The following is a 26,649-nucleotide window of genomic DNA, read 5'->3' on the forward strand; positions in this document are numbered from 1 at the left end:
TACACATACCATATATATATACACATATATAAAACAGATCACACACACATATATTTCATAATGTATCACAAAATGAGAATCTGAATTCTCTGCGTAACAGCCTGCAATGTATTCAGTAAACTCAGAAAAGGAAAAGCTCTTTAAGGAAACATAGTTAGGCAAAAAGAGTAAAGGTTACCCAATGACTTGTAATACCACCCATCATTAGACTGCACTAAGCGACCCTAGAAAAGGACCGAGGAAAGGTGCGTTTCTCCTAACAGGCCTGATGTCTGGGGGGAGTGGAACTCACCTTGCAAGGTTCTGATGAGCCTCTCGCTGGTGGTGATGTTATTCACTAAAACTGCCTGCAAGGAAGATAATCACATAATGAAACACTGGCAACCTGACAACTCAGAAGAGCCCTGACAGATGCGCCTGTGGAAGAAAGGGTGGGGAGCGGCCCCCCTCCCACGCTGGGCTGTGAGCCCTCTGCGCCTGCGGAGAGAAGAGCACCTGTGTCCCAGCACCCGCCTGCGACCCGAGCAAGGGGCGGGCGGGCGGCTCCCCGGCCCTGTTTCAGCTCCGCGCCGGCTGAAGCAGCAACTCCGGCCTTTCTCTGGGGGAGCCCAGGTACAGCCCTGTCTCAGTCAGAAGGCAAACTGAGTTCCAGCACAGCTGATGGGGAAAAGAAACGGGGGTTCAGCGACCGCTCCGCCTGCGAAGCTTCCCGATCCATTTTAACTTCTGACGTTCTAAGACCTTCTATCCAGACCCTGCGAGCTCCAAGGATGGAGAGGAACTAACTCCCAGTTAGTTACACAAAGCTGGGAATGCTGACAACAGAGGAGGAAGAAGCAACACAGGCCTCGGGATAACAGTGAACAACAGTAAAAAGTAAGAAAAGTGAGTGTGGGGCCAGGTGCCGCTCTGGGCGCCCCACATCCATGGCCCCATGGCTCTTCACACCAGCTGTGTGAGGGGGCACAATATGATCCCACTGTAGGGGACAGGAAACTGAGGCACAGTGGACTTTAGAGACTCAAGGTCACGTGGCCTTCTCAAGAGCAAACAGGCAGAGCCCGAGCCCGGCAGGTCTGCCCCAGACACGGAACTCTTCCTTACTGCGTACTTGCCAAAGCGGGGTGTGAACCCCAGCAGGACAACAATCCCGTGACTGTACCCGGTGCAAAAGCAAACAAGCACCTGAAGCAGAGGGGACCGGAACGTTAAATACCAACACGCGTCACACAGGTGAGTGATGCTCTCTGGACACACACACAGAGGTGCACACTGGGCCATAACATGGAAGTTTCTTACTGTGTCATAATCAACGAGGTTTTGTCAACCTGCTGGCCGTAACTTGGAGACAGGCTGCTGTCTCATTCCTGGGTAAAGGAGAACAATGACAACCACGCCGCCTTCACCCTTCTGTGCCTCTGTTTCCTCCTGGACCTCTCCGTCCGGCCCTCTGTCCTGGATGGAGCTTTCTGGAGGAAGGTGTTTCCAGGGGTGAGTGCCTAGCTGTGCAATCTGGCCAAATGATTCTGGTGTTTATTTCAGGAGGTCTGAGCATGTGGAACATTTCCTGGCACAACAGGAAAGAAGTCACAGTGATACTATCTGTACAGTTAATCTCTCACGGCGAGATCATCAAGAAGAGTGTTTATGGACATTCTGCGTGGGCCAGCGGGGAATCAGATTCACACAGCTCGCAGGTCCTGCTACTCTCAGACAAGGTTTGCACACATTCAATTAAAAAGGCAAAAGAGGGCTTCCCTGGTGGCGCAGTGGTTGAGAGTCCGCCTGCTGATGCAGGGGACATGGGTTCGTGTCCCGGTCCGGGAAGATCCCACATGCCGTGGAGCGGCTGGGCCCGTGAGCCATGGCCGCTGAGCCTGCGCGTCCGGAGCCTGTGCTCCGCGACAGGAGAGGCCACAACAGTGAGAGGCCCGCGTACCATAAAATAAAAAAAAAAAAAAGGCAAAAGATCGCCCTAAAACACAGCGGTCCCACTTTGGGGTATACATTCAAAAGAACACAAAGCAGGATCTTGAAGAGATATCTGCACCCATGTTCACAGCAGCACTATTCACACTAGTCAAGAATCGAAGCAACCCAGGTGTCCCTTAATGGATGAATGGATAAAGAAAATGTGGCATATACATACAGTGGAAGAGAACATGGCCTTTAAAAAGAAAGAATGTCACATGCTACACCACCGGTGAACCTTGAGGACATCATGCTAAGCCAGTCACAGATGGGCAAGTACTGTATGATTCTATTCACAAGCAGTGTCTAAAGCAGATGGAATCATGAAAACGTGAAGAAAAAAGGTGGAGTAGGTGGAGGGGACGGACTAGGGTTTAATGGATGTAAAGGCTCAGTGTTGCTAGACGAAAAAGTTCCAGACATTTGCAGCACAACAATATGAATGTATTTAACACAACTGAACCGCACACTTCAATTTCCACCTTGCATGGGTATCAAAACCACCTTCCCTCTGCACGACAGTGCTGAAACAGAACAGAAAAATAAAAGGATCAGAGAAATGCAAATCAAGACTACAATGAGATATCATCTCACATCTTCAAAAAGTCTAGAAACAATAAATGCTGGAGAGGGTGTGGACAAAAGGGAACCCTCTTGCACTGCTGGTGGGAATGTGAATTGGTTCAGCCACTATGGAGAACAGTATGGAGGTTCCTTAAAAAAACTACAAATAGAACTACCATATGACCCAGCAATCCCACTCCTGGGCATATACCCTGAGAAAACCATAATTCAAAAAGAGTCATGTACCACAATGTTCATTGCAGCTCTATTTACAATAGCCTGGAGATGGACTAAGCGCCCATCATCGAATGAAAGGATAAAGAAGATGTGGCACATATACACAATGGAATATTACTCAGCCATAAAAAGAAACGAAATTGAGCTATTTGTAATGAGGTGGATGGAAAGGGGTGGGATAGGGAGGGGGGGAGGGAGGGAGCTGCAAAAGGGAAGAGATATGGGAACATATGTATATGTATAACTGATTCACTTTGTTATAAAGCAGAAACTAACACACCATTGTAAAGCAATTATACTCCAATAAAGATGTAAAAAAAAAGAAAAGGAGCACTTAAATGATTACATGCTGATAATCTCGAAAGCCAATCTCTCCTGGGCAGATCATTTCTACAACAATTATGGCAATCTTACTTGCCCCTTCTCCACTCATTCCCCTCAGCCCCACCCAAAAAATTCTTATTAGAGTTTGCAACTGCCTGAGGGCTCAGGAATTGCTGCAATTTGAAACATCTGAAGATATTTCTGTCTCCCACGTGACTTTATTCTTCCAAACAAAATACATTTTAGTTATCTTCCCCCGCCTACTTAAGGATGCATGGAAAAATACAGTCTCCACGTAAGTAAATGAGAAAAGAACCATAAAATGCCAGCAATATCTTTATATCTGCAGTTTTATATTTACTGAAAATCTTGAATCATTTTTAGGAAAATGCTTCTAGCTTTTCGGGGGGTTCAATATAAAGGAAGAAACACCTGCATTAAACAAAATTATTTTTAAATGAATTACGTATTGTACTCTAAACAACCCAGTTGACTTTCGCATTTTGGTGCAGAGAGACTTTGGGGGAGTTGTACTTCCTGGTGTGTGTGACCCGTCCCCTGGAAACTCTCAGCAGCAGACAAGGAAGTGCCACCAGAGTTTAACTGGACACTAAGCTCAGAACACCTCGGAATGAATCACCCACAAACAAATGTATTATAACCATTCTATTCTAGGCAGGAAATAAGTATATTTGATCAAACTATTTCTCCATTAGATTCCTAAGAAAATAACCTCAACGCGTCATAGTAAATTTCCAAAACAATAAATCTACAGTAGATTATCATGTTCTGAAAAGCTCAGTAAGACACAAATGACTAAATCTGTTAAAATGCTAACTTTTGAAAAGCTCACTGGAAGTGTGAGGCTCATCACGTTATAGAAAAGAGAAGGTGACCTTTATTGCTGTGCTTGTTTGGCTCATTAAAATAACCAACCTGTTTTCAAGATGTGGGTCCATCTTAAGCCTTACTAAAGATGACCCTCAAACAATCTAGCCCTTGTCAACCCCCCCGCGATCAGGTGCCTGGATAACTTCTTTGTAATGACATTCCTGTTAATGCTCTGGGAGATGAACCTCAAAAAGAAGAGTTTAAGCTTCGTGACCGGTGAATGACATTAAGAATGAAGGGAAGAATATGAAGTATGCACGGGAGTTTTTTTACCCCTCATCAGTTTCAAAATCTCTCAAAGCAATGCTACCCAAGGGAAACATAATGTCAGTCAGATATGGGAATTTTGAATTCTCTAGCAGTTACATTCAATTAAGTAAAAAGAAACAGGTAGGCAAAGGGTTTGAATAGACATTTCCCCAAAGAAGATACACAGATGGCCAAAAGTACAAGAAAGATGCTCAGCGTCATTAGAGAAATGCAAATCAAAATGAGAAGGTACCACGTCACAACACTAGAATGGCTACAAGAAAAACAAACAAACGAAAGGAAAATAACAAGTACTGCAAGGAGGTGGAGAACGTGGAACCCTCAGACCAAGTTGAGGGAAGTGTAAAATGGTGTAGACGCTGAGGAAAACAATTTGGCAGCTCCTCAAACAGCTGAACGGTTATCATATGACCCAGTAATTCTACTGCTAGGTATATCCTCAAGAGAACACATGTCTACACGAAAACTGTCCACTGGACGATGAGGGAAGGAGGGGGAGAAGAAAGGGGAAGAGGGGAGAGGAGGGGAGAGGAGAAACCTGGGGTAACTGCCTCCCATGTCCCAGGCCCCCCAGCCTCTAGCCCACCATGACCTGGGTCACAGAGAACTGCCAGGAGGACCCAAACAGGGCAGGCAGCAGGAACCCCAGATGGTTCTTTGCCGCCTGTCTAGCAGCTGGCTCTCAGGCGGAACGGCGTCCTTCTCAGCGCGCAGACCCTGATGGTCTGTCATCAGCTGCCAGGGGACTTGGAGCCCTTCCCCTGGAGCAGCCCACTTGGGGTGCCCCTCCTCAGCACCGCGCCCCAGCCCTCACCAGGACAGGCACAACTGGAGAGCTGCCCACACAGGGGCTGGAGCTGGAAAATCTTCCTCCGTGCTCTCAGTGGGAGAAAAGCACTGATGGCAGCACGTACGGCCTCAGCAATCCAATCGCTCCCTGGCTGTCCTTAACCGGCCTGGAAGCGCCCCTGCCGCCAGCAGCGTGGGGTCCAGCCTCCTCCCGACCCACCCGCACAGGCCGCGGGAGGAGCCGGGCTCAGCCCCTTCCGCGGGCGCCGGTTTTCCTGTTCCCAAATGGGAATCCCAACAACTCGCCCTCCCCGGTGGGAGAGGCCACAGTTTGGGGAGTTCTAACTTTCCGCAAGCAGGGTGTACACAGACACTTGGGGACTAGAGAGAAAACTGAACTAAGTGCATGGATCCAGGGCTGCAGCCAGCGCTCCTAACACATCCCACACTGTTTTAAACAAGAAACAGCGGATCTCACTCATCAGCACCAAAGGGAAATACGTGCAAAGACAGCTGGTCAAAGACCCTTTTTGTATTTCACATCAACGCGGTCCTGCAGCGCTGGGTTAGAAGAACAGAGGGTTGGGGAAGTGTGAGGAGGGGAGAACCAGACAAAAGCCACCCGGGGGCGCCCCTCGCCCCGCTCCCGAGGAGCACGGAGATGCTGGTGGAAAGGCTCTTCCCTGTAGGAAGAAGCCGAGCGGAGAGCGAGCACCTTTGCAGGGCTTGTTTCCCTGCCTGTGGACACAGGAGAGCAGAGCACAGAAAACGCATGCCCACCTGCTCATCCGAGACGGTCAGGGGCAATTCACAGACGGGAAGGCAAGATACCGCCCTCCCCATGGAGCTAACCCAGGACGTACTGTGACATCTCATTGGGTCTTGAACCAAGTAAGCTTCTCCCTTAGTTTCTCCTGACGTCCAGCACCAACCACAACAGACCCCAGGTGCCTTCCCTGCAAAGCAGGGACGGCACAGAAAATGTGTTTTGCGGTTTCTCCTAACAAACACTCTTTTTTCCTTTTAATGGTGGGGGGTAAATTACTTGAGTTTAATCACAAAGCTGTCTTTGAAGGCTACATTCAAGCAGCAGACTAAGAGTATTTACCTGAAAACACTGAGTCTTCCGAAACACTTTTTCTCAGGAAACAGATGTTTGGTGGATTGCTTTCACCTGCTTCCCCTTTCTGCCTCTATACAGACCTGTCCCTCACCTCTCCCCATGCCACCTGCCACCCAGGCCTGTCCACTCTTCCTCCTGGCCGTCTCTCGAACATGCTCACTTTACAGAATTCATTCCACTCCTACCTCAATTCAGCTCAGCAACATGTTTGCATCAGATATTTCAAGAGATGCCTGAGTGGTCTGCCTCCTCTCTGCCCAGCTCCCTACCCTAAGCACACTCCCCCAGGGGCCTGGGCCTGCCTTTAAACCCCCAGGTCTGATCTGACAGCCTTGATCTACAGCTTGAACCCTGTGATGGTTCCCCTGTCCTCGAACTCAAGTGCAAACCCCCTAGTGACTTAAAAAAGATCCTCTTCTTAGGACCCCTGCACCCCTCTCTACTCTGCGTCCAACCCCACTCTCTCTACGCCCAGCCACCAGGTGCTGTCCCTGCACCCGGGGAGGGACACATTCACCTGTCGCTTCCAGGTGACACCTGAGACGGCTCTCCTCACACAGTGACTCACACAGCGTGCAGACACCCCGCTCCACCTGCCTGGTGGAAGATGCACTAGGCGTCTGAAGCATGTAGCTCTTACTTACTGTGCCCTCCTGAATGGCAAAGGCTAATGCACGTTTTTCAGATTCGTTCCCAGCAGGATTTAGATTCAGATCAGAGGTGTTCACTTGTGACTGGAATGCTGAACAGGGTGAGGGCGCTGGAGGTGCAGAATGCAGCAAGGCATGGGGACCCTGGCTCTGAGCTAGAGGGGCAGCAGCGGCCTCCCGTCCAGCTCTAGGTCGGGCACAAGGAGCAAGCCTTTGGGGCCAGTCCCGCCTGGTGCCCCAGGAGCCGTCCCTGGCCCGGGGCTGCTCCTCCAGACCTTCCCACCTTTCTATAGTCACCTGCTTCCCTGTACTAAATCCTTTCTGCTTAAAAATCGACACCGATAGACCCATTAACTCATCTTTCTGCTGCATTCGACGGGAAGTGCACAGACAAAGGGCCCGGCCTGGTCCACCACAGGGTTCAAGGCCAGCACCTGGCAGAATAAATACTGAACAGATGGATAGAAATGGACATGGAGAACTAATGGGAATAAAAACAGAAAAGCTATTTTAGAACCCTTGATTCTTCAGTCAACCACAGGGGTAAAAGGTGATAAAAATCAAAAAAACTACTTTTATCTGCACAAGTCCACTCTGATTCCCTAAGAAAACCCACTGTCTGGAAGAAAATCATCATTGTTCCCAGCTACGGAAGAAAGGCTGGCCCAGAAAGAAGAAACTGGAACACTCAGAACTGTGTCCTGCTGTTTGAAAATTCAGTGTGGTGAGGCCAAACGGATGGAAAGAACCAGCAGCCCGGGCCCAGCCCTGCCCCCGCCGGCCACTCTGCAGGCCCCCCAAGCCAGGTTACCTCTCAGGGGGTCAGTCCTTGCCTCCATCTCAGAGGTGACAGTGCCTGTCTCCCAGGCTGGCACGTTGAGAAATGACATGTGTTCACACGTGTGGAAGCATTTTGGGAACTCTAAAGCAGGACAAAAGGCCAGACTTCTTAACGCTCGTTGTTTCCTCTTCAAGAGGCAGAATCTTACAGAAGTCACTCATAGAAACCAACGCTGCTGCGACCGAGGGAAGCAGCCCCAGCCCAGGTCCAAACACCACACAGGAACCAGGAGGCACACACCTGGGGTTCTCCTGGCCCCAACACTCACCCCCCCACACTACCCGTCACTCACAACAGGAAAGCCCCAGAAACACAGGATATTTTCCCACCACACACTTCAAATAACGCCTTCCAGAGCCCCTTCATGCCCCGTGTCACCGTGCGAGAGAGGACAAACCGGCAGCTGTGACAGGCCACCTCGACGGGGGCGCAGGTCACACAAGTGGGTGACAGCGGGGGGCCAAGGCAAGTGGAATGCGGGCCCGTCCTCCCTCCACCTTCCCAGCTGCCTCTTCTATTTAAGATTTCCTCTTCCTGGACACAAAACAGTTAACGTGTTGCCAGCGTCCCCTCTTCCACTCTTCTGCTTCACCATCTTTCTTCTTTTAGGTCAGGAACCACACAGGAACCGTATTTCCACCACAAATGAAATGTTACTCAAACGATTTTCTTTGCACTACTCAGTGTTAATTTACATATTTTAACAAATAAGTGAAAAGACTCAATATGCCATAGCAGACAAATGGCTGCAAGAAACCGTCCTAGAAAGAACGTCCCAAACAAAACTATGGCAAACGAAGCTATTTCTGACTCCCACTTCCGGCAAGTGAGAATGAACACAACAGCAGGACGTTCAGCCTGCCCTGGACAAAGTGCTACTCGGTAATTCAGGGTCTCCCAGACTTCTCCCTCAACCATCTCAGATATTAGGTAATCAGTCCCTCAAATGCCTTTAGGGCCACCACGTGGCTACAGGGCAGCAACTAAGTCTGGAGGCTACCCAAGATCTTGGTAAGCCTTCAGACCTACAAACATTAACTGGCATTCTGCCAAGAGGAAAAGAATGAATTCAACCATTCTGTGCCATCCTCAGGAGTCCACGCAGACCTGTACAAGAGACCCTCCATTAGCTTTTGCCAAAACTAACTACAACCTGGGGCTCTGATTCCAGACCCTTAAAAACTTGTTTTATAGGTATACACCTACACACCCGTACAAAGAAAATAGTATTTCACTGGGTGCTTATGTGAGGATTATTTGTACCCACACAAATGTGGTGGTTTAAAAATATCCCCTCAAGGGACTTCCCTGGTGGCGCAGTGGATAAGACTCCGGGCTCCCAACGCAGGGGGCCCGGGTTCAATCCCTGGTCACGGAACTAGATCCCACATGCATGTCGCAACTAAGAGATTGCATGCCACAACTAAGAACCCGCCTTCCGCAACTAAGACCCGATGCAACCAAATAAATAAATAAATATTAAAAAAAAAAAAAAAAGCACCCCAGAATGTGGAGCGTGGAGTAGAGACAAGTTGTTCCCTCTGGGCCCTCCCAAAGTGCAGATTATGAGCAAAATAAACGTCTGTCATGGTTTTAAACCACTGTGTTTGGGGGCAATTTGTTATCCAATAACTAACAGGACAACACATGTATAATCCTGTTCACCTGACTCAAACGCAGATCTTCACATTCAAAACATGGTCCCCATGCCAACTAGACGCCAAGGCAGTCTACAGAAAACATGGTCCCCATGCCAACTAGACGCCAAGGCAGTCTACAGAAAACATGGTCCCCATGCCAACTAGACGCCAAGGCAGTCTACAGAAAACATGGTCCCCATGCCAACTAGACGCCAAGGCAGTCTACAGAAAACATGGTCCCCATGCCAACTAGACGCCAAGGCAGTCTACAGAAAACATGGTCCCCATGCCAACTAGACGCCAAGGCAGTCTACAGAAGTCCCTTCAGCAAACATTTATGAAGAATCCTCTTATCTGGAATTATACCCTTGCCTTCCTACCTAAGGGGGGGTCACCTCAATACGCCTAAGGTAACAATGCAGAGTAAGCCAAGAGTTTCTGGGTCTTTTTTTTTTTTTTTTTTTTTCTGGGTCTTTTTAAATGATGTGTGGAAACTACGTGTGTTCAAACACGTTTATCATTTAAAGAACCCACTTTATCTACAATCTTCATGGCACACTACATTTAAAAAGCTTGACTGCAACCATAATTTATAAAAGCTGGAGTGTAATGTGTATTTTTTAAAAGGGGGTGGAAGGTTCCCAGTGGTTAATCTCTGAGTGATGGAATTACAGGTGATTTTGATTTTCTTTTTATATTTTCAAAATTGTCTACAACAACATTTTGATAATTAAGAAAAAGACAACTTTTTGACATTTACTTAAGCCTGACTCATACACAATCATTTTTTTGTTTTAAAACAAAGCTGAATATCCCTACTTACATATAACTCAGGAAATGAGCTTCCACCCAGTTAACTTGCATAATAGCATTTATGCAAACAGTCTCAACCACACCTATTTATGCAACAGACAGGAATGCAGAAAAGAAAGAAAATGAAAATGACAGTTCAATCTCCAAGAATCATCTAAAGTCTCATTTGAAGTGTTTACCATCAAGTGATCAGTCTGTGAGATTTGGTTCAAATTATCAAGACAGAGAACCTGACTGATCACCTGCTGCCCTAGCAATGGGTGCACTTCACTGTACCAGGCTTCTCCCTGCATCCAATGGGCTGTGGCTGGTGAAAAAGGAACAGGCCAGGAAGGTGCCGAAAGAAAAAGACAACAACAGCAGGACCACATTTGGTGAGCAAGGCAGAAAGAGCTAATAAAAATGTAATAATATATATGTCCAACTTCTGCTCCAGCAATTCAACTTTTTTTTTTTTTGGCGGTACGCGGGCCTCTCACTGTTGTGGCCTCTCCCGTTGAGGAGCACAGGCTCCGGATGCACAGGCTCAGCGGCCACGGCTCACGGGCCCAGCCACTCTGCGGCATGTGGGATCTTCCCGGACCGGGGCAAGAACCCGTGTGCCCTGCATCGGCAGGCGGACTCTCAACCACTGCGCCACCAGGGAAGCCTGACTTCATTCTTTTTTACGGCTGAATAGTATCCCACTGTATGTATACACCACATCTTCATTATCCATTCATCTACTGATGGGCACTTAGGTTGCTTCCATATCTTGACTATTGTGAATAATGCTGCAATGAACACAGGGGTGCATATATCTTTTCAAATCAGTGTTTTTGTTTTCTTAGGATAAACACCCAGCAGTGGAACTGCTGGATCATATGGTAGTTCTATTTTTAATTTTTTTGAGGAACCTCCATACGGTTCTCCATAGTGGCTGCACCAATTTACATTCCAACCAACAGTGCAGAAGGGTTCCCTTTTCTCCACCTCCTTGCCAACACTTGTTATTTGTTGTCTTATTGATAATAGCCATTTTGACAGGTGTGAGGTGCTATCTCATTGTGGTTTTGATTTCCATTTCCCTGATGATTAGTGATGTTGAGCACCTTTTCATGTGCCTGCTGGCCATCTGTATGTCTTCCTTGAAAAAAAAAGTCTATTCAGATCCTCTGCCCATTTTTTACTCGGGTTCATTTTTCTGATGTTGAGTTGTATGAGTTCTCTGCTTATTTTAGATACTAACACCTATCAGATACATAGTTTGCAAATATCTTTTCCCATTCATCTGGCAGCCTTTGGTCTTGTTGATTATTTCCTTTGCTGTGCAAAAGCTTTTTTAGTTTGAGACAGCCCCATTTGTTTAGTTTTACTTTTGGTCTGTCTCTACTGTCCAAACCTGTGCTGTCCAATATGTGGTTATCTAATTTTAAATTAGTTAAAATTAAATAAAATTCAGTTCCTTAGTCCCACTAGCCACATTTTAGGTATTCAACAGCTACATGGGGCCAGCTGCTACCGTACCACAGAGCAAAAGAAGGGAACATTTCCACCGTCACAGGGAATTGTTAGACAGTGTTGACCCGAACGAGGCATCAATTTCATTACCACACTGTCCCTGATAGGTTCGGCTTTCAAGCTTCTACCCAGCCCCCAACTTGGGGACTTTTATGCCCATGCAGAGTAGCAATGCCAGCCTGAGGTAGGGATGTTGGTCAAGGTTGGAACGCCCTAGGTCATGTGAGATTTGCACCCATACGTGCCAGCAAGCCAGCTCCTCCCACAGCTGAGAATCACTATTAGACCACCAGTAGGGTCTTTAAAATTCTGAAAAAGAGCCTCATTCCAATTCAAAGCACGAGTGCTAACTTCCTAAGATTAAAAAAAATAGATAACAGAGTCATGTACTGGGGGTGACAGACCAGCCCAACTTCTCTGGGGACTTCCCAGCCAGATTGAAACAATCAGGTTATTTTTTGCCTCAGAATTTGGAATTGGGGACAAAGGAGAGCTAGCGGGAATAACAGTAGTCTTTCGAAGCAAGGAGACAGAAAAGTGATCCCATCGCCCAGCTTTAACAACTATCAACTCAGGTCAACCTGGTTTCTTCTGTGGCCACACCCAGGCCCCCTGCATGATTTAGGTGATGGAGAGCTCTGGAGAGGCCCCCTGCGGCCCAGAGAATCGGGCTCTACACAGAGCAGAAGGAGGCCAGGGGCAGAGATGGAGGCCCCGCTGGTGGCCACCCAGGGTCTAGGTCACATCCTAGGTGACAGTCACTAACTCCCTTTGGACCTCAGATCCCTCCCTGTACGATGAGCACCAACTTCATGAGGCTACTGAGAGGAAGACAGGAGACAATTCCTGTGTAATGCTGAACGTAACCCTGGCTCGGCAAAGATTTGCAAAACACGCGCTCTGGTCGCTGGTGTGACAGCTGTTGTTGGTGCTCTTTGCACGGCTCAACTGTGCTGTTCGCGCTTGGCTCCAACAGACACCCCAGCACCTCCTTCATCTCTTCTGAAAGCCAGGACAATCTGTTTTCATGGTTTTAATTTAGAAGAAAAAAGAAGAGTCCATACCAAAAAATAATAATAATAATAATATTATCACTCCAGATGCTGTGGTTTACTACTACCTCTACCCCTATGCTATCACCATTACTACCACGACGACTAGCTGTAATAATACTAGCTACCGCGTTTCAGGCTTCTGCTCCATGTCAGGCACTGTGATAAACCCTTCATAAATATTACACTGAATCATTGCAGCCACCCTGCAAAAGGGATTCTGTTGTTATTTCCACTTGGCGGCTGAGAAAACAGGTCCAGGGAACTTAACTGACTTGCCTGAAATCATACAGTTAAGGAAAACAAGGATTTGAACCCAGGGCTGCCTGGCCAGAAGCCCCATGCCATTCACCCTCACCCCAAACTACGGCAAAAATCCTCCTGGAGCTAAGAAACGAGCCCCCATCCCCACCCCCAAAATGAAAAGAACTTTGTATCACATCTCCTATAAAAGCTTAAAACTCCAAATGAAAGGACTCTCACCCTTTCCCAGCGGCTATTTGACTGTCTCTCAAATGTGTACTTTACCTTCTATACTGGGGCTCCTCGACTTTCAATATCCACTGTTAGATGTTTACTGTGACTACAATAGCCTCCCTCCCCTTGGATGCTCAAACAGTTCTTGAACTTGGGGGTGGGGCGGGAGTGCTAAGATCCCGCATTATGTCCCCTTTTTAAAAAAGAAGCCGTAAAACTGAAGTGTTCAGAAGCGAGGTGTAACAGTCACCTGGTTTCTGGCTGGGAGATGTTCCCTCTCATTTCCTCCTATAGAGGCAGATGCTTCTAGGAAACAGTCGGTCAATCACATTTCAAAGAATTCCAAGTCTGAAGGCTTATCCCCACCAAAGCTTACACTCAATAAACCAGCATTTCTGTATCTAGGGCTTGCCTGTGGTGATGAAGCTTCATTGACTGTGTTACTATGAATTCGCTAGAACAAATGGCTCTGGGCAGCGCAGTCTCTGAGGACTCCGCCCATACGATACGGGAAGCCCGGCTGCCTGCAACCTGTTTTACAGGACTCTGGAGCCCCTCGGCGTACCAAGGCCAAGGCAGAAGGTCCCATGAGCAGAAATTACCCTGCAGTCGCTCTTGCTTCTCCCCACCCCAAACAGGCACCCACACTTTGTGCAATGCACAAAAATATCCAGAAGCATGGAGGAGTATGAAAAGAGAGATTAGTCATTCCCAGAATTTTGGATTTCACGAGCCAGTAAAATTTCAGAGGCATTTGGGAGACTGATGAGGTTAAGAAAACAAGGACAGTTAAAAGCAATAACCAAACATCACATGGAGACATGAACAGCCCTTCTATCTTCTATCACTACCATTTCAAAAAAAAAAAAAAAAAAAAAAGTTAAAAACAAAATGTAGAAGGCCAGAGAATCAGATTATCAACAAAAGACAATTCTTCCTACAGAAAAAAGAGTCAAATTTTCAGGTAATGACACACATACACACAGGGGTGGAGAGGCAGGCAGACAGGTACACAAAACATCCTCCTTTTTCCTCCCTCCCTGCAGATGGGAAAACCTTGCTCTGGCTGGTCCCAGACCATAGCACATACGGTCCTTCCCACCTTGCCCTGTCCAGCCCAGGCCCAATGGGGCAAGGCTGCTGGTCTCTGCTGGGTCCCCTTTCCCAGCCCAACACTCCCCAGGTCCCATCACAGGCCTCCTTCCTAACTGGGCAGAGGGCCAGAGTACCAGAGACCTTCTCGGTACGTCCTGCAAATCCCAGATGGAGTTTCTGCCCACTCTATCCCTTGAGAATAAACTCTGCAGCCTCCCAAAGCGTGCTTCAGGAGGTTAAGCATGTGTACACACTGTGAGAAATGGCAAGGTCCCATTCTATTCAGTTAAAGGGGATTTCAGGAGCACAAATAGTGTCACCCACACATGAGAAAAAGGGAGACCTTTCCTATAGGGAAGCACTTTATTATAAAGTTACAGGGAGCACTTTCCTATAACAGCATTAAAACTGGAACAATTCCCAAGGAAGAAATACACATTTGTGGCTATGAGAAAGTACTCCGCAAATAAAAAAAAAAAAAAAAGCACTTCTCACCTTTTAAACCAGTTACATAGGAAAAGTCTGAGGCCCTATCTAGAAATGATTCATTATCTGATAACTAGTAGCACTTTACACAGATCTGGCTCTTACTAATCCGTGTGCCTCTCTCTGTGAAATGCTTGATTTACTGGAAGGAGGTCATATCCTGAGATCCATTATCTTGAATGTGGACTTGGTTTTAGTAGGAAATAGTCAAACCTTGCGAGGAAATAAATAGTCGTGAGTTTGATGCACTTTAGAAAGGAAGATATTAGTGACTCACACCATTATACAATTTAACAAACAGGAAAGTGGAGTCACACAGTCCCAAGAAAACCAGAAAAAGCAAGACACATAAAGCTTAGATACGCTCACTAATGGGAAGCCCCTTTTTTAATCTGTGCAGGATCTGGTATTTTTTAAATTTAAAAACCAGCTCTCTTGGGTCCCCTTCTTTCTTTGTTAGTATATATTAGGAGGTCTACATCTCCTCTCACTGTGAGATACTCAAGGGCACAAATGCTATTCCTCTGTGAGATACAAGCATCCGGCACAGGCCTGGCACAGAGCAGGTACTTAATGCATACTTGTAGAAAGTAAGGAAAAAAGGTAACAGGAGGATGAACATGCTGCTAAGACAGTTCTTTTGCATTTCTCCCATTTATCAGCACTGCAAAAGTTTTTCCAATAAACCCACCCAGGGCCTAATGGCGATATGAGGAGACATCCAAAGCTGGATCAAGAGGCTCATTCCACGTAACTACATCACATACACACACAGCGGCTTATCCTCCCACTGAGGAGAATTCGACAGGGTATCAATGGTACTTAGAACAGAATTAAGAGGAAAACCAAGCAGGTCTTGCCTTTTCATCCTGGTATAACTTGTTGACGCTCTCCATCTGAAAGTTGTGGCTGGACTGAATTTTGTCCAGCTGTTCCCGCTGCTTTTCCAGCTCCCCCTGGAACTCGTTCTTTTTCATCTCCACGGCCCCTCGCTCTGCTGCCGCCCTGCGGACCCTGCCTTCCAGCTCCACGATGCGCGTCTGCAAGGACATTGTATTTGTTATGATGATCTGCAGTCATGATCACTGAAGTTACTACTATGACTCCCTGAAGGCTCAGATGATGGTTACCATTTTTTAGCAGTAAAGTATTTTTATTTTTTTATTTTTTAGCCGTGCCTCGAAGCATGTGGGATCTTAGTTCCCCAACCAGGGATCAAACCCACACCCCATGCCCTGGAAGCGAGAAGTCTTAACCACTGGACTGCCAGGGAAATCCCAGCAGTATTTTTAAGTTAAGTATGTACTTTTTAGACATAACACTATTGAACACTTAACAGACTACCATATAGTGTAAATATAACTCTCTATGCACTGGGAAAACAAAAACTCACATGACTTGTTTTATTGCGCTATTGGCTTTATTGTGGCAGTCTGGAACTGAATTCGGGATATTGCCAAGGTCTTCCTGTACGTAAAATGGCTTATGCTTTACCTGGCGTGAGCTGGTGCTGAAATATTTAGTTCCTTTTCCTCACTAACAGAGCATTTAAGCACTCTTTATAAGACACAATCTCTGAAAACAGATTCAGTTCTCTGCACACCAAGACCCCATCTGCCCAGAGAACAGGGGTCCAGCGGAAGCTCAGACAAAAGCACTGCCACCGTGGGGAGGTAAGCATGAGAGGAGGACAAAACACCCCTATGGGATGGATTTCCACAGCTAAGAACTCAAGCTCTGCCATCAGAAAGACTGGGTTGGCATCCCAGCTCCCCTCGTCCTTAACCTCTCCGAGCCTTAGTTTGCCCACCTGTGAAATGGGGAACGTAAAATCCCAACCTGAGAGAGTCTGTACAAAAGAAGGCAATGTATGCAATACATCCTCAAAGAAAAATTATTCTGACGCTTGCTAAAGTGATAAGGAAAACCTTACTCAAGGCTACTGCAACAGGGGTCATGACTATTGCAGTCGGGAGAGAAACTGTTCTCGACTCTGAGCACAGCAAGGACAGCAGAGGATTTATAGCCAACGAGCAGAGTGAGGGGGTCAGTGGGTGGAAAAGCACTAAGAGGGTGGGGAGATTCTTGCTAAACTGGCCTAACAGGAGTCTTGCTAAAGGCAGGCCCAGGGCTAGACATCAAAGATAAGGGATGAGGACCTTGCTCAGGTATCAGGGGTGGAGGGATGAGTTAGAGGGATTCTTTGCTAAGCCTGTGCTGGGCAGGTCAAAAACAGGATGGGGGACCAAGATGGAGGCCTAGTCACGAAGGGGGCTCCTCAGAGGCTGACTAAACTGCGGTCAACGAGAGTCTCTGTCACTGCTCAGCACTGCCTGACCCACGACGGGCAGCAATGAATGGGAAAGAAAGTTATTATTATCAGTAAATGATGCTGATAAAGATTGGTACCTCTAAAAACATATTTCTCAGGCCCGTTCTCCACGTGCATTACCAACACCACTCTTAGATTCTGACTGTGGACTGGAGGACCAGAACAGGCTGTGGGCAGGGTACTTAACGCAAGTTGTCTTCCCAGAACCAGCCCAAAAGGCTTGACTGAAAATTGTTAACTCACAGGAAAAGCAGAGGCATGTCCTGGCAGCAATCCTAAGAAGTCACAAGGGGGTCCTCTCTCACCCAAGAGCAGAGCTGGCGTGCCGTCAGGCCGGGGGCTGGGTGGGGGGACATGCAGAGCCCCGCAGCGAGCATTACAGCATGCAACACCTTAGGTGGTGATAAACAGCAAACCCCTTGGACCCCACTGCCCAGCAGCTTTAAATACTCTGTGACATCCACACAAACAGAACACCTGGAGATCCACGCTCCGGGAGCTCGCAATCCAGTAGTTGAAGCCCAGGACAATGATACAGGCCACCAGGGCAGCCAGCACGAGGGGCGGCGACTTCATGCTCCGACGCCCGTTTCCCAATCCCATCATCTCACAGACCAGGCTGAGAATCTGCCAAATAAAAGCAAACACACAGGCCTCAGTACCAGTATTACCATGCCCCAGGCACGCCACATGCGTCACCACAACCAACACGAAGGTGTCCCGCCCCGAAACACAGGCTGGCGGCCTCTTCTTGAAATGCAAAGCCGTCGGTGGAGAAGACTGTGTAAGTAGCCCACCCAGAGCCAGCGGTGTGTGCCCTGGGCAGTGCGGCCAGACCCCTGCGACAGGCTTGTGGGAGCAAGCACCGTCCTAGAAACCCATCAGACACGGGCTCAACACCTCAGGCAGGTAACAATTTCTCTTACACTTCCGTTTTCTTGTCTATAATTATAGTTCCTACCTCCCAATACAATCTGAGAAATCATCATCTCTTTAAACAGCAATAGCAAATAATAGTGCTTCTACATCACACTAGAAAGACTCCATTTCTCATTATTCCCCAAAGCCTTTTTGATCTGATTCCTAACCAGGGAGGGTTTTTTACCCTGTGACAGAATTGCCAAAGATACCCAGTTAAAGTGTTTCCTGAGCAAAGCCGGAAAGCCTTCTAGAGGTGTGTGAAGCCAGGACCGGAGGTGCCCTGCCTGCAGCGGGAACAGGCATTTATGCTCTGCTTCCTTTGAACACTGTTCTCTCTCCCTTTGAAGCCGTATCTGTGCCGCAAAGCCGAGTCAGGAGAAGACTTCAAGGGCTGCAGGGAGCATGGAGCTTCTTAAAAGGAATACAAATACAGCTGAGAAGAAAGGAGCTATGTTTCACTCACCGGCTTCAACCCCAAGCCAGGTCTGGCTGGATCCTGGCCCTGGTCAGCAAGGACAAGGGAAACTGACTTTTCCAAACGGCTTTCGCTGAGCCAGATCAAAGGTCCTTATCAGAGGGAGGGCAGCACACACAATAAACAGTGTCCCTCAGAACACATATGCTTTTATGCCAGGTGTGGCCAGCAATGGAGGAAGAGGAAAAGGAGGTGAGGGAGGAGGGGGAAGGGAGACTACCAGGGACTCAGCTTTGAGGTGAAGTTCCTGCAGGTGAGAACACAGAAGAGCTGACAAAGCTGGCTCTCCCCCATGGTACCTGTAGCTAAGTGTGTCCCTGGGAGACATCCTCTCTCTCTCTGAATGAGCAATCTAGTTGAATCACCTAAAACAAAGCACCCCCAGAATTCCCATGAATTGAGGGCTGAGTCCAGCCTCCACTGGCTGATGGCTTCTTCACCAGCTTCTGGTCTCTCGGGACAAAAGAGGGAAAAAAGTTTTAAATTCAACTGACAGTTGATATCAGCAAACATTGTACATACTAACAGAGACTAATGCTCAGAAATACTAAAGTTCTAGGAAATTTTATAGATCTGCTAAAAATGTCTCTACTGCCTCATCCTGTTTGATTTTGATCACAAATTTTTTTTTTTTTTTTTTACTCATTAACTTTTTAAAATATAAGAAGACAAATACAATTGGGGAGAAAAATCACAGGAAGTGTAAAATTAAAAGTCCTCCTCTTCCCACTCCACTGGCTGTATCCTTCTATTCCAGCTGCTCTTAACCCTCAGAGAGTATCAGAATCGCCTGGGACGCTTCTTAAATTACAAACAACTGGGCCCACTCCTCCTTTCTCTGTAAAATTTTTTGCCCATGATTTTTGGTTGTTGGTGGTGTTTTTAAAATAACCTAATCTTATCACTCTTTTCTTTTACTGCTTCTAGATTTTGCTTATGATTAGAAAGACATTTCCTACTCTAAGTTTATATATACATTTACCCATATCTCCTCTCAACATATCTATGTTTTCATATTTATATGTAAATGTTTCATCCACTTGGAATTCCTTTTTGACGTAAGGAGTAAGGAAATACAAAGAAAACAACTCTTTTTTAGTTTTTGTAATGGCTGGCCAGTTCCTTGGGCATCCTTTATGAAATAAACTATTTTTACTTAGTTCTTTGAAAGGCCATCTTTGTCATATGCTTAATTCCCTAAAAATAAACTTTTAGATGGGACACTCAACCTTTTGTTATTCCTGCAGATGTAAGTCAGGGTGGGTATACTTTAGCTCTGAAAACAATATAACTCAACTCTCACTCCAAGGACGTGTACATATGATCATTTAACATTCTCCTTCCTTTAGCCAGTCAGTAAAAAAATGTAATGAGCAACTACTAGGGGACAGGTGATGTGCTAGCACCAGGAAGCTCAGGGCAGTGTTAAGAGAACAAACTCTGGAACCTGATGGCCAGAGTCGGATCCTGGTTCCACCTCTTCGGAGTCACAGGACCCATCTGTGCCTCACCATCTTCGGCAGAGGGTTCAAGTGAGTAACAGATGAGTAAAGATATGAGAAGTGCTTAGAACCACAACTGGTACATAGTGTCAATTGCTCGATAAATGCTGACTATCATTATTAGAGATGGAAAGATGAAAAACAAATCATTTCCAGATCTGGTCTTTTTCTTGTTTTATAAGAAAATGGTGATGAATGCTTTCCTTCCTCAATCGTTCTACTTTATAGGAACCAGCCATCTGCATTCTTCCCTTGACTCTGCTGTCAACTGAAGCAGCAGTAACTGTCACCTCCTGGGACTGACTCCGGATACCGCTGCAGCAGTAGACATCCCAGACCAGGACCACATTATGCAAAAGAGAGATGCCAGGAAGTTGAGTACAGTCTCAGAAGCCCGTCACTGTGACCCAGCACTTGGCCAGCCGGACGGTGTGCAGCCACCCAGAGGGATGGTTAGGAGAGTCCTGGACTTCCCAATGGACACAGGGCTGCCCAGGTAAGATGACCACAGCTGTGCCAAGAGGAAGGGAGGGCCTGCAACATGCCTCACCACGGACTTCCAGGACTGCAGGAACCCTGCTGCTGAAGACAAAGGGACAAACACTGGTGGTAAATGCCAAAGCCTGAGGAAGACTGAGGGCGGGAACTCAGAGCCAGAGTTTACAGCTGTCAAACATTTCAAACGCCTTCCTCTCCTCCACCTTAGAATTTATGTAGACTGCAGGGTGATGGAAGTGGGTGGGAGACAGACTGTGTCAGACAGATTAATAGTTATAATTTAGGCTTCAGAATGTGTTTTGTCTCATATTTGATTACAGTCACCTGACATACTGAAAAAGATTAACCTAAATCAGCCGAACTCTGTGAAATTCCAGGTTTCCCTGGAATGAAAGAAAGTGGTGTGTGTCTGCACTAAAAGTTTCTTGGTAAGTTGAAAGAGTCATAAAAAAAAAAAACAAAAACCCTGCGGATTCTTTCTACTGGCTTAATTTTAAAAATTCAATCTACTGGTTAAAATTACTGTTTGCTTGTAAGACAAAAATTTTTATAAGCAAACAGAGACCTCTAATTACTTTTTTCAGAAAAAGAAAAAGCATAAGAAAATGGGCAACTGGCCAAATGCATGAGCCCCTTGAACCTCCTAGTTAAATAATTTTTTCATTTCCTCATTTTCACATAGAGGTTTTAAATCATATAGGCAAATAGATGGGAGCAATCAAATCGGATTGGCTTGTTTGACCAATGTCATCACTGCAGAAACAACACACCTTCTCCGAACAGCAGGGGAGCCGCACCTTTATTCCTTTTCAGAAGAACTGGCTTCACCCGGATGGTGGAGGGCCGGAGGTGCCCTGCACGGAGTTCAGAAGTCACCATAGTGAAGCAAACAGACTGGAGGACGCCCCACTCAGCATTTTTTTGGAGGGTTTAGAGATATTCTACTCCGTCCCAAGAATGTCTCCAAGGCAGGGGTTAGCATACCAAGGCCCACAGGCCATGGTGGCCCATTTTGTAAATAAGGGTTTGCCGAACACAGCCATGCCCAGCCCTTGAAGTACTGCCCACAGCTGATTTCTAGCTACAAGGCAGAGTTGAAAAGTTGAGATGGGTTATTATGAAGGCTGAAACAGTTAAAGTATTTACTATCTTTCCCTTCCGGAAACTTTGCCAACTCCTGCTCTAAACCATTAGGGTTAAATGACAAGTCCATTGTATTCTCCTTAAATTGCTTTAAAAACTTATTAGGGGCTTCCCTGGTGGTGCAGTGGTTGAGAATCTGCCTGCTAATGCAGGGGACACGGGTTCGAGCCCTGGTCTGGGAGGATCCCACATGCCGTGGAACAACTAGGCCCGTGAGCCACAACTACTGAGCCTGTGCGTCTGGAGCCTGTGCTCCGCAATGAGAGGCCGCGATAGTGAGAGGCCCCCGCTTGCCACAACTAGACAAGGCCCTCGCGCAGAAACGAAGACCCAACACAGCAAAAATAAATAAATAAATTACTAAACTCCTACCCCCAACATCTTCTTAAAAAAAAAAAAAAACTTACTAGGAAGTGCACAGATTCTCCTCCTCTCACTTTCCCAACCTCCAATTTTTTCCCCAATTCTAGAAGCTAACAGTTTAGAAAGAAAAACCTTTAACAGCATGGTAAATGCAGTTAATAATACTGTATTGCATATCTGAAAGTTGCTAAGAGAGTAGATCTTAAAAGTTCTCATCACAAGAAAAAAAAATTCGTAACTATGTGGTTACAGACGTTAACCAGACTCATTGTGGTGAGCATTTCACAATATATACAAATATTGGATCATTTTGTTGTATGCCTGACACTAATGCTATATCAATTATACTCAATAAAATGTTTTAAAAAGAAAAACTAAAAATTAATGTGCATGTTTAGCGCTATGCAGTGAAAATACCAAAAACTGAAGTGAATGAGTGAAAATGAATGAGGAGAACCAAATTCCACTGTGCTTCTTCCAGCACTTGATTTTCTGAAGAAGGGCCACCTTCCCTACAGACACCAAGACTACACGCTGGCAGGCATTCCCAAATTCCTCCTAGTCTACTTCAGGAGTTGGCAAACTTCAGCCTAACGGCCGAATCCTGCCAGCCACCTGTTTCTGTACGCTGCCTGAAAGCTCAGATTTTAAGTTTTTTAAGTGAAAAAAATCAGAATAATAATATGTCATGACATGAAAAGTACTGAAATATATGAAGTTAAACCTTCAGTGTCCCTAAATGAAGTTTTATTGGGATACCACGATGCCCATTCATTTACGTATTGTCTATCGCTATCAGGCTACAAGAAGTGAGCAGCTGGGACACAGCCCACAGGGCCTGCAGAACCTAAAATACCATCTGGCCCTTTACAGAAAAGGTTTGCTATACCTTTAGACACCTGCTGTAGTTCAGTGGTTCTCAAAGCGTGTTCCCTGGACCAGCAGCATCAGCATGTGGGAATGTTAGAAATGTAAATGTTCTGGCCCACCCCAGACCAACAAGTCAGCGACTCGGGGTCTGTGTGTAAAAGCCCTCCATGGGATGCTGATGCAGGTCTAGGTTGAGAACCACTGTCCTCTCCAGAGCTCACTGGACAAATCAGACAAGTGAATCTTGTTCTGGCTGCACTCATTTATTTTCAAAAAGCAGAAAGACATGTTGGAGGGGGTGTGTTGTTTATCTTTGGAGAAATACTTGTATTTCCCTACTGTTCAAAGGCTGAGTTTGAGTTTTTTCCTCCCAGCTCTTTCATGGCCTTTGGCCTTCCGTTTTACTCTACTATTTTCTCACACCTCCCATCTGCAGTTGCAAACATTGTCCCTAAACCTATCTACTACTGTGTGCCCTAGAGAAATAAGGTTTCTTTTTACCTCCCTAAGAGGTAAAGAGTAACCCCAAATGGACTCCATTTAAAGAAACTTCGTCGAGGGTCTTTTTCTCCCTTTGGCCATCTCAAAGTCACTGTTCACCTGTGGATAAAGGTACCTCTTCTTTAATCAGAATGAAGTGATAACTAATTCCAGAGCAACATGGCTTCTACAGGACCTCCCTCACTGATACAGAAAACACAGAGGAAAGATAAGGAATCATCTATCTGCTACACAGATATAAATGACAGAGAACATTTTGATGGGCTAGACCCTCCAGTTCTGACAGCACTGATATCAGAGAAATAGTTAAAAAAAATTTTTCTAAATCAATCATTAGTATATTAAAATTCTGTCCAAGAATTCACCAAGGCAATACTTTAAAAACTGGTAATAGCGAATGAGCCATCTTGAAGTTCCAGCCCAACTGGGCCTCAAAAGACTGCAGCCCAGTCAACCCACAGAATCAGGAGCAATAATAAAATGATGGTTTTAAGCTTGGAGATGATTTGTTACAGAGCAACGGATGATCAACATACAAACTGTTACATGAAAAAAGTTACAAAATAGTAGTTATCATATCCTACTTTTGTTGAAAAAATTTTTTAAATACACTCAATAAATCAATATATTTTTCTACCATAGAAAATGTATAGCAAATGTTTATAAGGAAGGATATATACAAGTTGTAGTAAGGGAGCAGAATGTATAGAGGAATGAAGCTTTCATTTTTTTGCTTTATACCATTTTTTTTTCCTCAATGAGCGTATCTTTAATACAAAAGCCAAACAGTAACAATAAAAAATTGAGATGTTAGGAAGATGTATAATGGTAACATTAGCAAGTTCTGAAGCTGTATTTGTAGCATTCCCAGATTAAATCACAGTATTTTACAGCTTCTTCTAAAACAAAACAATGACAACATATATATGTATTACGAAGTAGAGAAATACACTGAACTCACTCAAATACATTCCAAGGCTCCCTTCTGTGCTGGACCCCACCACCAGGGACACTAAGAAGACCCAGGTCCCTGTCTTGAGCCTGGGCAGGTAACTGAGAGGAGATGCAGGGCAGCGTGAGGACCCGTTTCTGACTTGCTGACGGGGCAGTTCCTCTTCTCCTCCCAACCTCCTGGGCTCGTCTGTAAAGGGATAACCTTGGAGTCTGTCTTCTAAGGCTGGTGTGAAAATTAAACGAGGGCATTTACTTGCCACCAAGTAAATACTTAACTGAAAGGAACTGCTGTGGTATTGAGAGTGGGGCTAAAGTGAGAGAACCAACTGTCTACCAGCAGGGTGCATGCATCCCAGAAGGTATAAAAGATGCTCCACCTGGCTGGGGAAAAAAATCCTAGAAGTTACATTTATTTTTATCCAAAAAGTAGAATAGCAACTATGCTTTAGTAAGATAAATATTACATGTAACAAGTTAAATATGTTATGTATATACTAATTATTTTACACTATGTTACACCGTACTACTTATACTACCATGAAATACTAATAGTGCTAATAAAAGCAGGAACTGACTGACTGCAACCTCACAAAGACCCTCTGTCGAGGGTCACCTGTCACCAGCCCTCTGAGGTGCCTGAAGCACTCCTTTGGCTTTGGCAAGCGCACAATGAGGTAGATGGACAAATTATAACTAAACGAAACCCCGCAGAGGATATGAATAGCTTTAAGATTCCTACCGAAAGCACAAATTAAAGCTACACTAATAAACGCAAGCAGAGGTGAACCCAAGCCCAAGGCTGGGAACACACTTCCCGCCCTGAGTCAGCTTCACCGGAGCCACATCACAAAGTGAAAACAATGATGATGTACTCAGATCTGACAAGAACCAGGCCAAAAATACTCAAAATTCAAGGAGTATATGAAAAAGGGTTTTACCTCCACTGTGATTAACAGTGAATCCATCCCTAAGTGTACACTGAATCTTGAGACACAAGAAAACGATGACAGCAGCACATGTATATAATTTATAATTAAGTAACAAACACACATAAGAGGAGTGCTAAAAATTGGTCTTAATTGAGACATAATTGACATATTACACTGTATTCGTTTTAGGTGTTAAAATTTTTTTACTAACAAGAATGAGCAAAAAGGCTTGGAAACCACAGCAAACTACAATATATATCACTATAATCATATTATATAGTATTTTTACATATATATTCTTCCTGTCAGGCACTAATTAATCTTCAAAACCTTAGTGAGAGGAAGTTCTATTAATGCAGCCTTGCAGGAAAATAAGATCAAAATGTTCTAAAAATCTGAGAAGGTATGCATTTTTTTCCTGAAAATGGGGAAATTTCTTTGTGAAGCAAAGTCAGCTCTCTGGGAATTTTGGAAATAATCCTTAAACTTCAAGCCAAGTCTCTCTTTCAATGTAATTTCATCAGTAACTTGAAAAAGTCTAGAAAAGAAAATAACCACAATCTAGGACCATCTTGGGGGAGCAAGTGAAATCACATTCACACTTTGTTAAGGTGAACGCCAAGAGCATATCAAGACCGTTCCTTTTACTCCTGTGAATTTTTAGAAAATAATTTTAACCAAGTTTTTTTTTAAACCAAAAAAAGTGCTTTTTTTTCTTATCCCAATTACAGATGTTATTTCCCAGGTCATTAAAAAAGAAATTAACCTTTTCCTAAGGCACCTTATTTTTTTCTAAAGAAAAATAAAAACAACAATAATACAACTGAATTAAAGCCCCAGGCACAGGGCCTCATCCCTGTTCCTGCCTCCCCCTCTCCCCGCCACCCCAAGCCTGTTTAGAAGCAGGGCTGGTCTTCAGGAACCACACTACCTTCAAGCTCCCTTTCACTAAACCGCCCGTGATGGGATCCTGTTCCCCACGCAGCACAGCTGGCTTGAAGCGACAGGCCACCTTCTAACTCTCCCTGGCACAGGCAGTTTCCCCAGGCTCTGCCTGGCTATCCTTTGTGCTTCAGATGCAGAAAGCCAGCTTGCAACATTCACAGGATCTTCAGCACAGTAAGCAGTTCCCTCCCTGCTGGGAAGGTGGCCACATAAATGGACCGAAGGTAGCCCTGGGCCTAACATGGTCAACCATCCTCACTGCTGTTTCAGCCGCACCCCTCAAAAAAACTATATAAATGCAAAATCTTTTCATTACCCCATCAATAACTGGACCTAGGGCCAGCAATTAGAAAGCAGACGGCATCCTTAGCTCCTAATGGCAACGTCCCCAAAATCTGACACCCCCACCCCCAGCATTCCTTCTTCTCATCGTTGGTCTTTTATTTTTGAGAAAAACCAAAAAAAAAAAAAAAAAAAAAGGGGTTTCTTCACA

At 45.6% G+C, this 26,649-nt stretch overlaps 1 protein-coding gene across 2 annotated transcripts in view; it reads right to left on the reverse strand.

The window, feature by feature from the left end:
* The window catches only part of GOLM1 (golgi membrane protein 1), a 53,259-nt gene that overhangs the window by 25,070 nt on the left and 1,540 nt on the right, over nucleotides 1-26,649 (reverse strand). For both annotated transcript variants that reach the window (XM_024753859.1, XM_024753858.1), the window contains exons 2-4: nucleotides 17,533-17,682; nucleotides 15,584-15,763; nucleotides 293-347 (exon numbers count right to left, since the gene is read on the reverse strand). In XM_024753859.1, coding sequence (XP_024609627.1) covers nucleotides 293-347; nucleotides 15,584-15,763; nucleotides 17,533-17,661 — 364 coding nt within the window. In that variant the 5' untranslated portion in view covers nucleotides 17,662-17,682. The remainder of the gene's footprint in view (nucleotides 1-292; nucleotides 348-15,583; nucleotides 15,764-17,532; nucleotides 17,683-26,649) is intronic.

This window comes from Neophocaena asiaeorientalis, unplaced genomic scaffold (genome assembly GCF_003031525.2).
Source record: "Neophocaena asiaeorientalis asiaeorientalis breed wild unplaced genomic scaffold, Neophocaena_asiaeorientalis_V1.1 scaffold220, whole genome shotgun sequence".
Taxonomy (NCBI): Eukaryota; Metazoa; Chordata; class Mammalia; order Artiodactyla; family Phocoenidae; genus Neophocaena; species Neophocaena asiaeorientalis.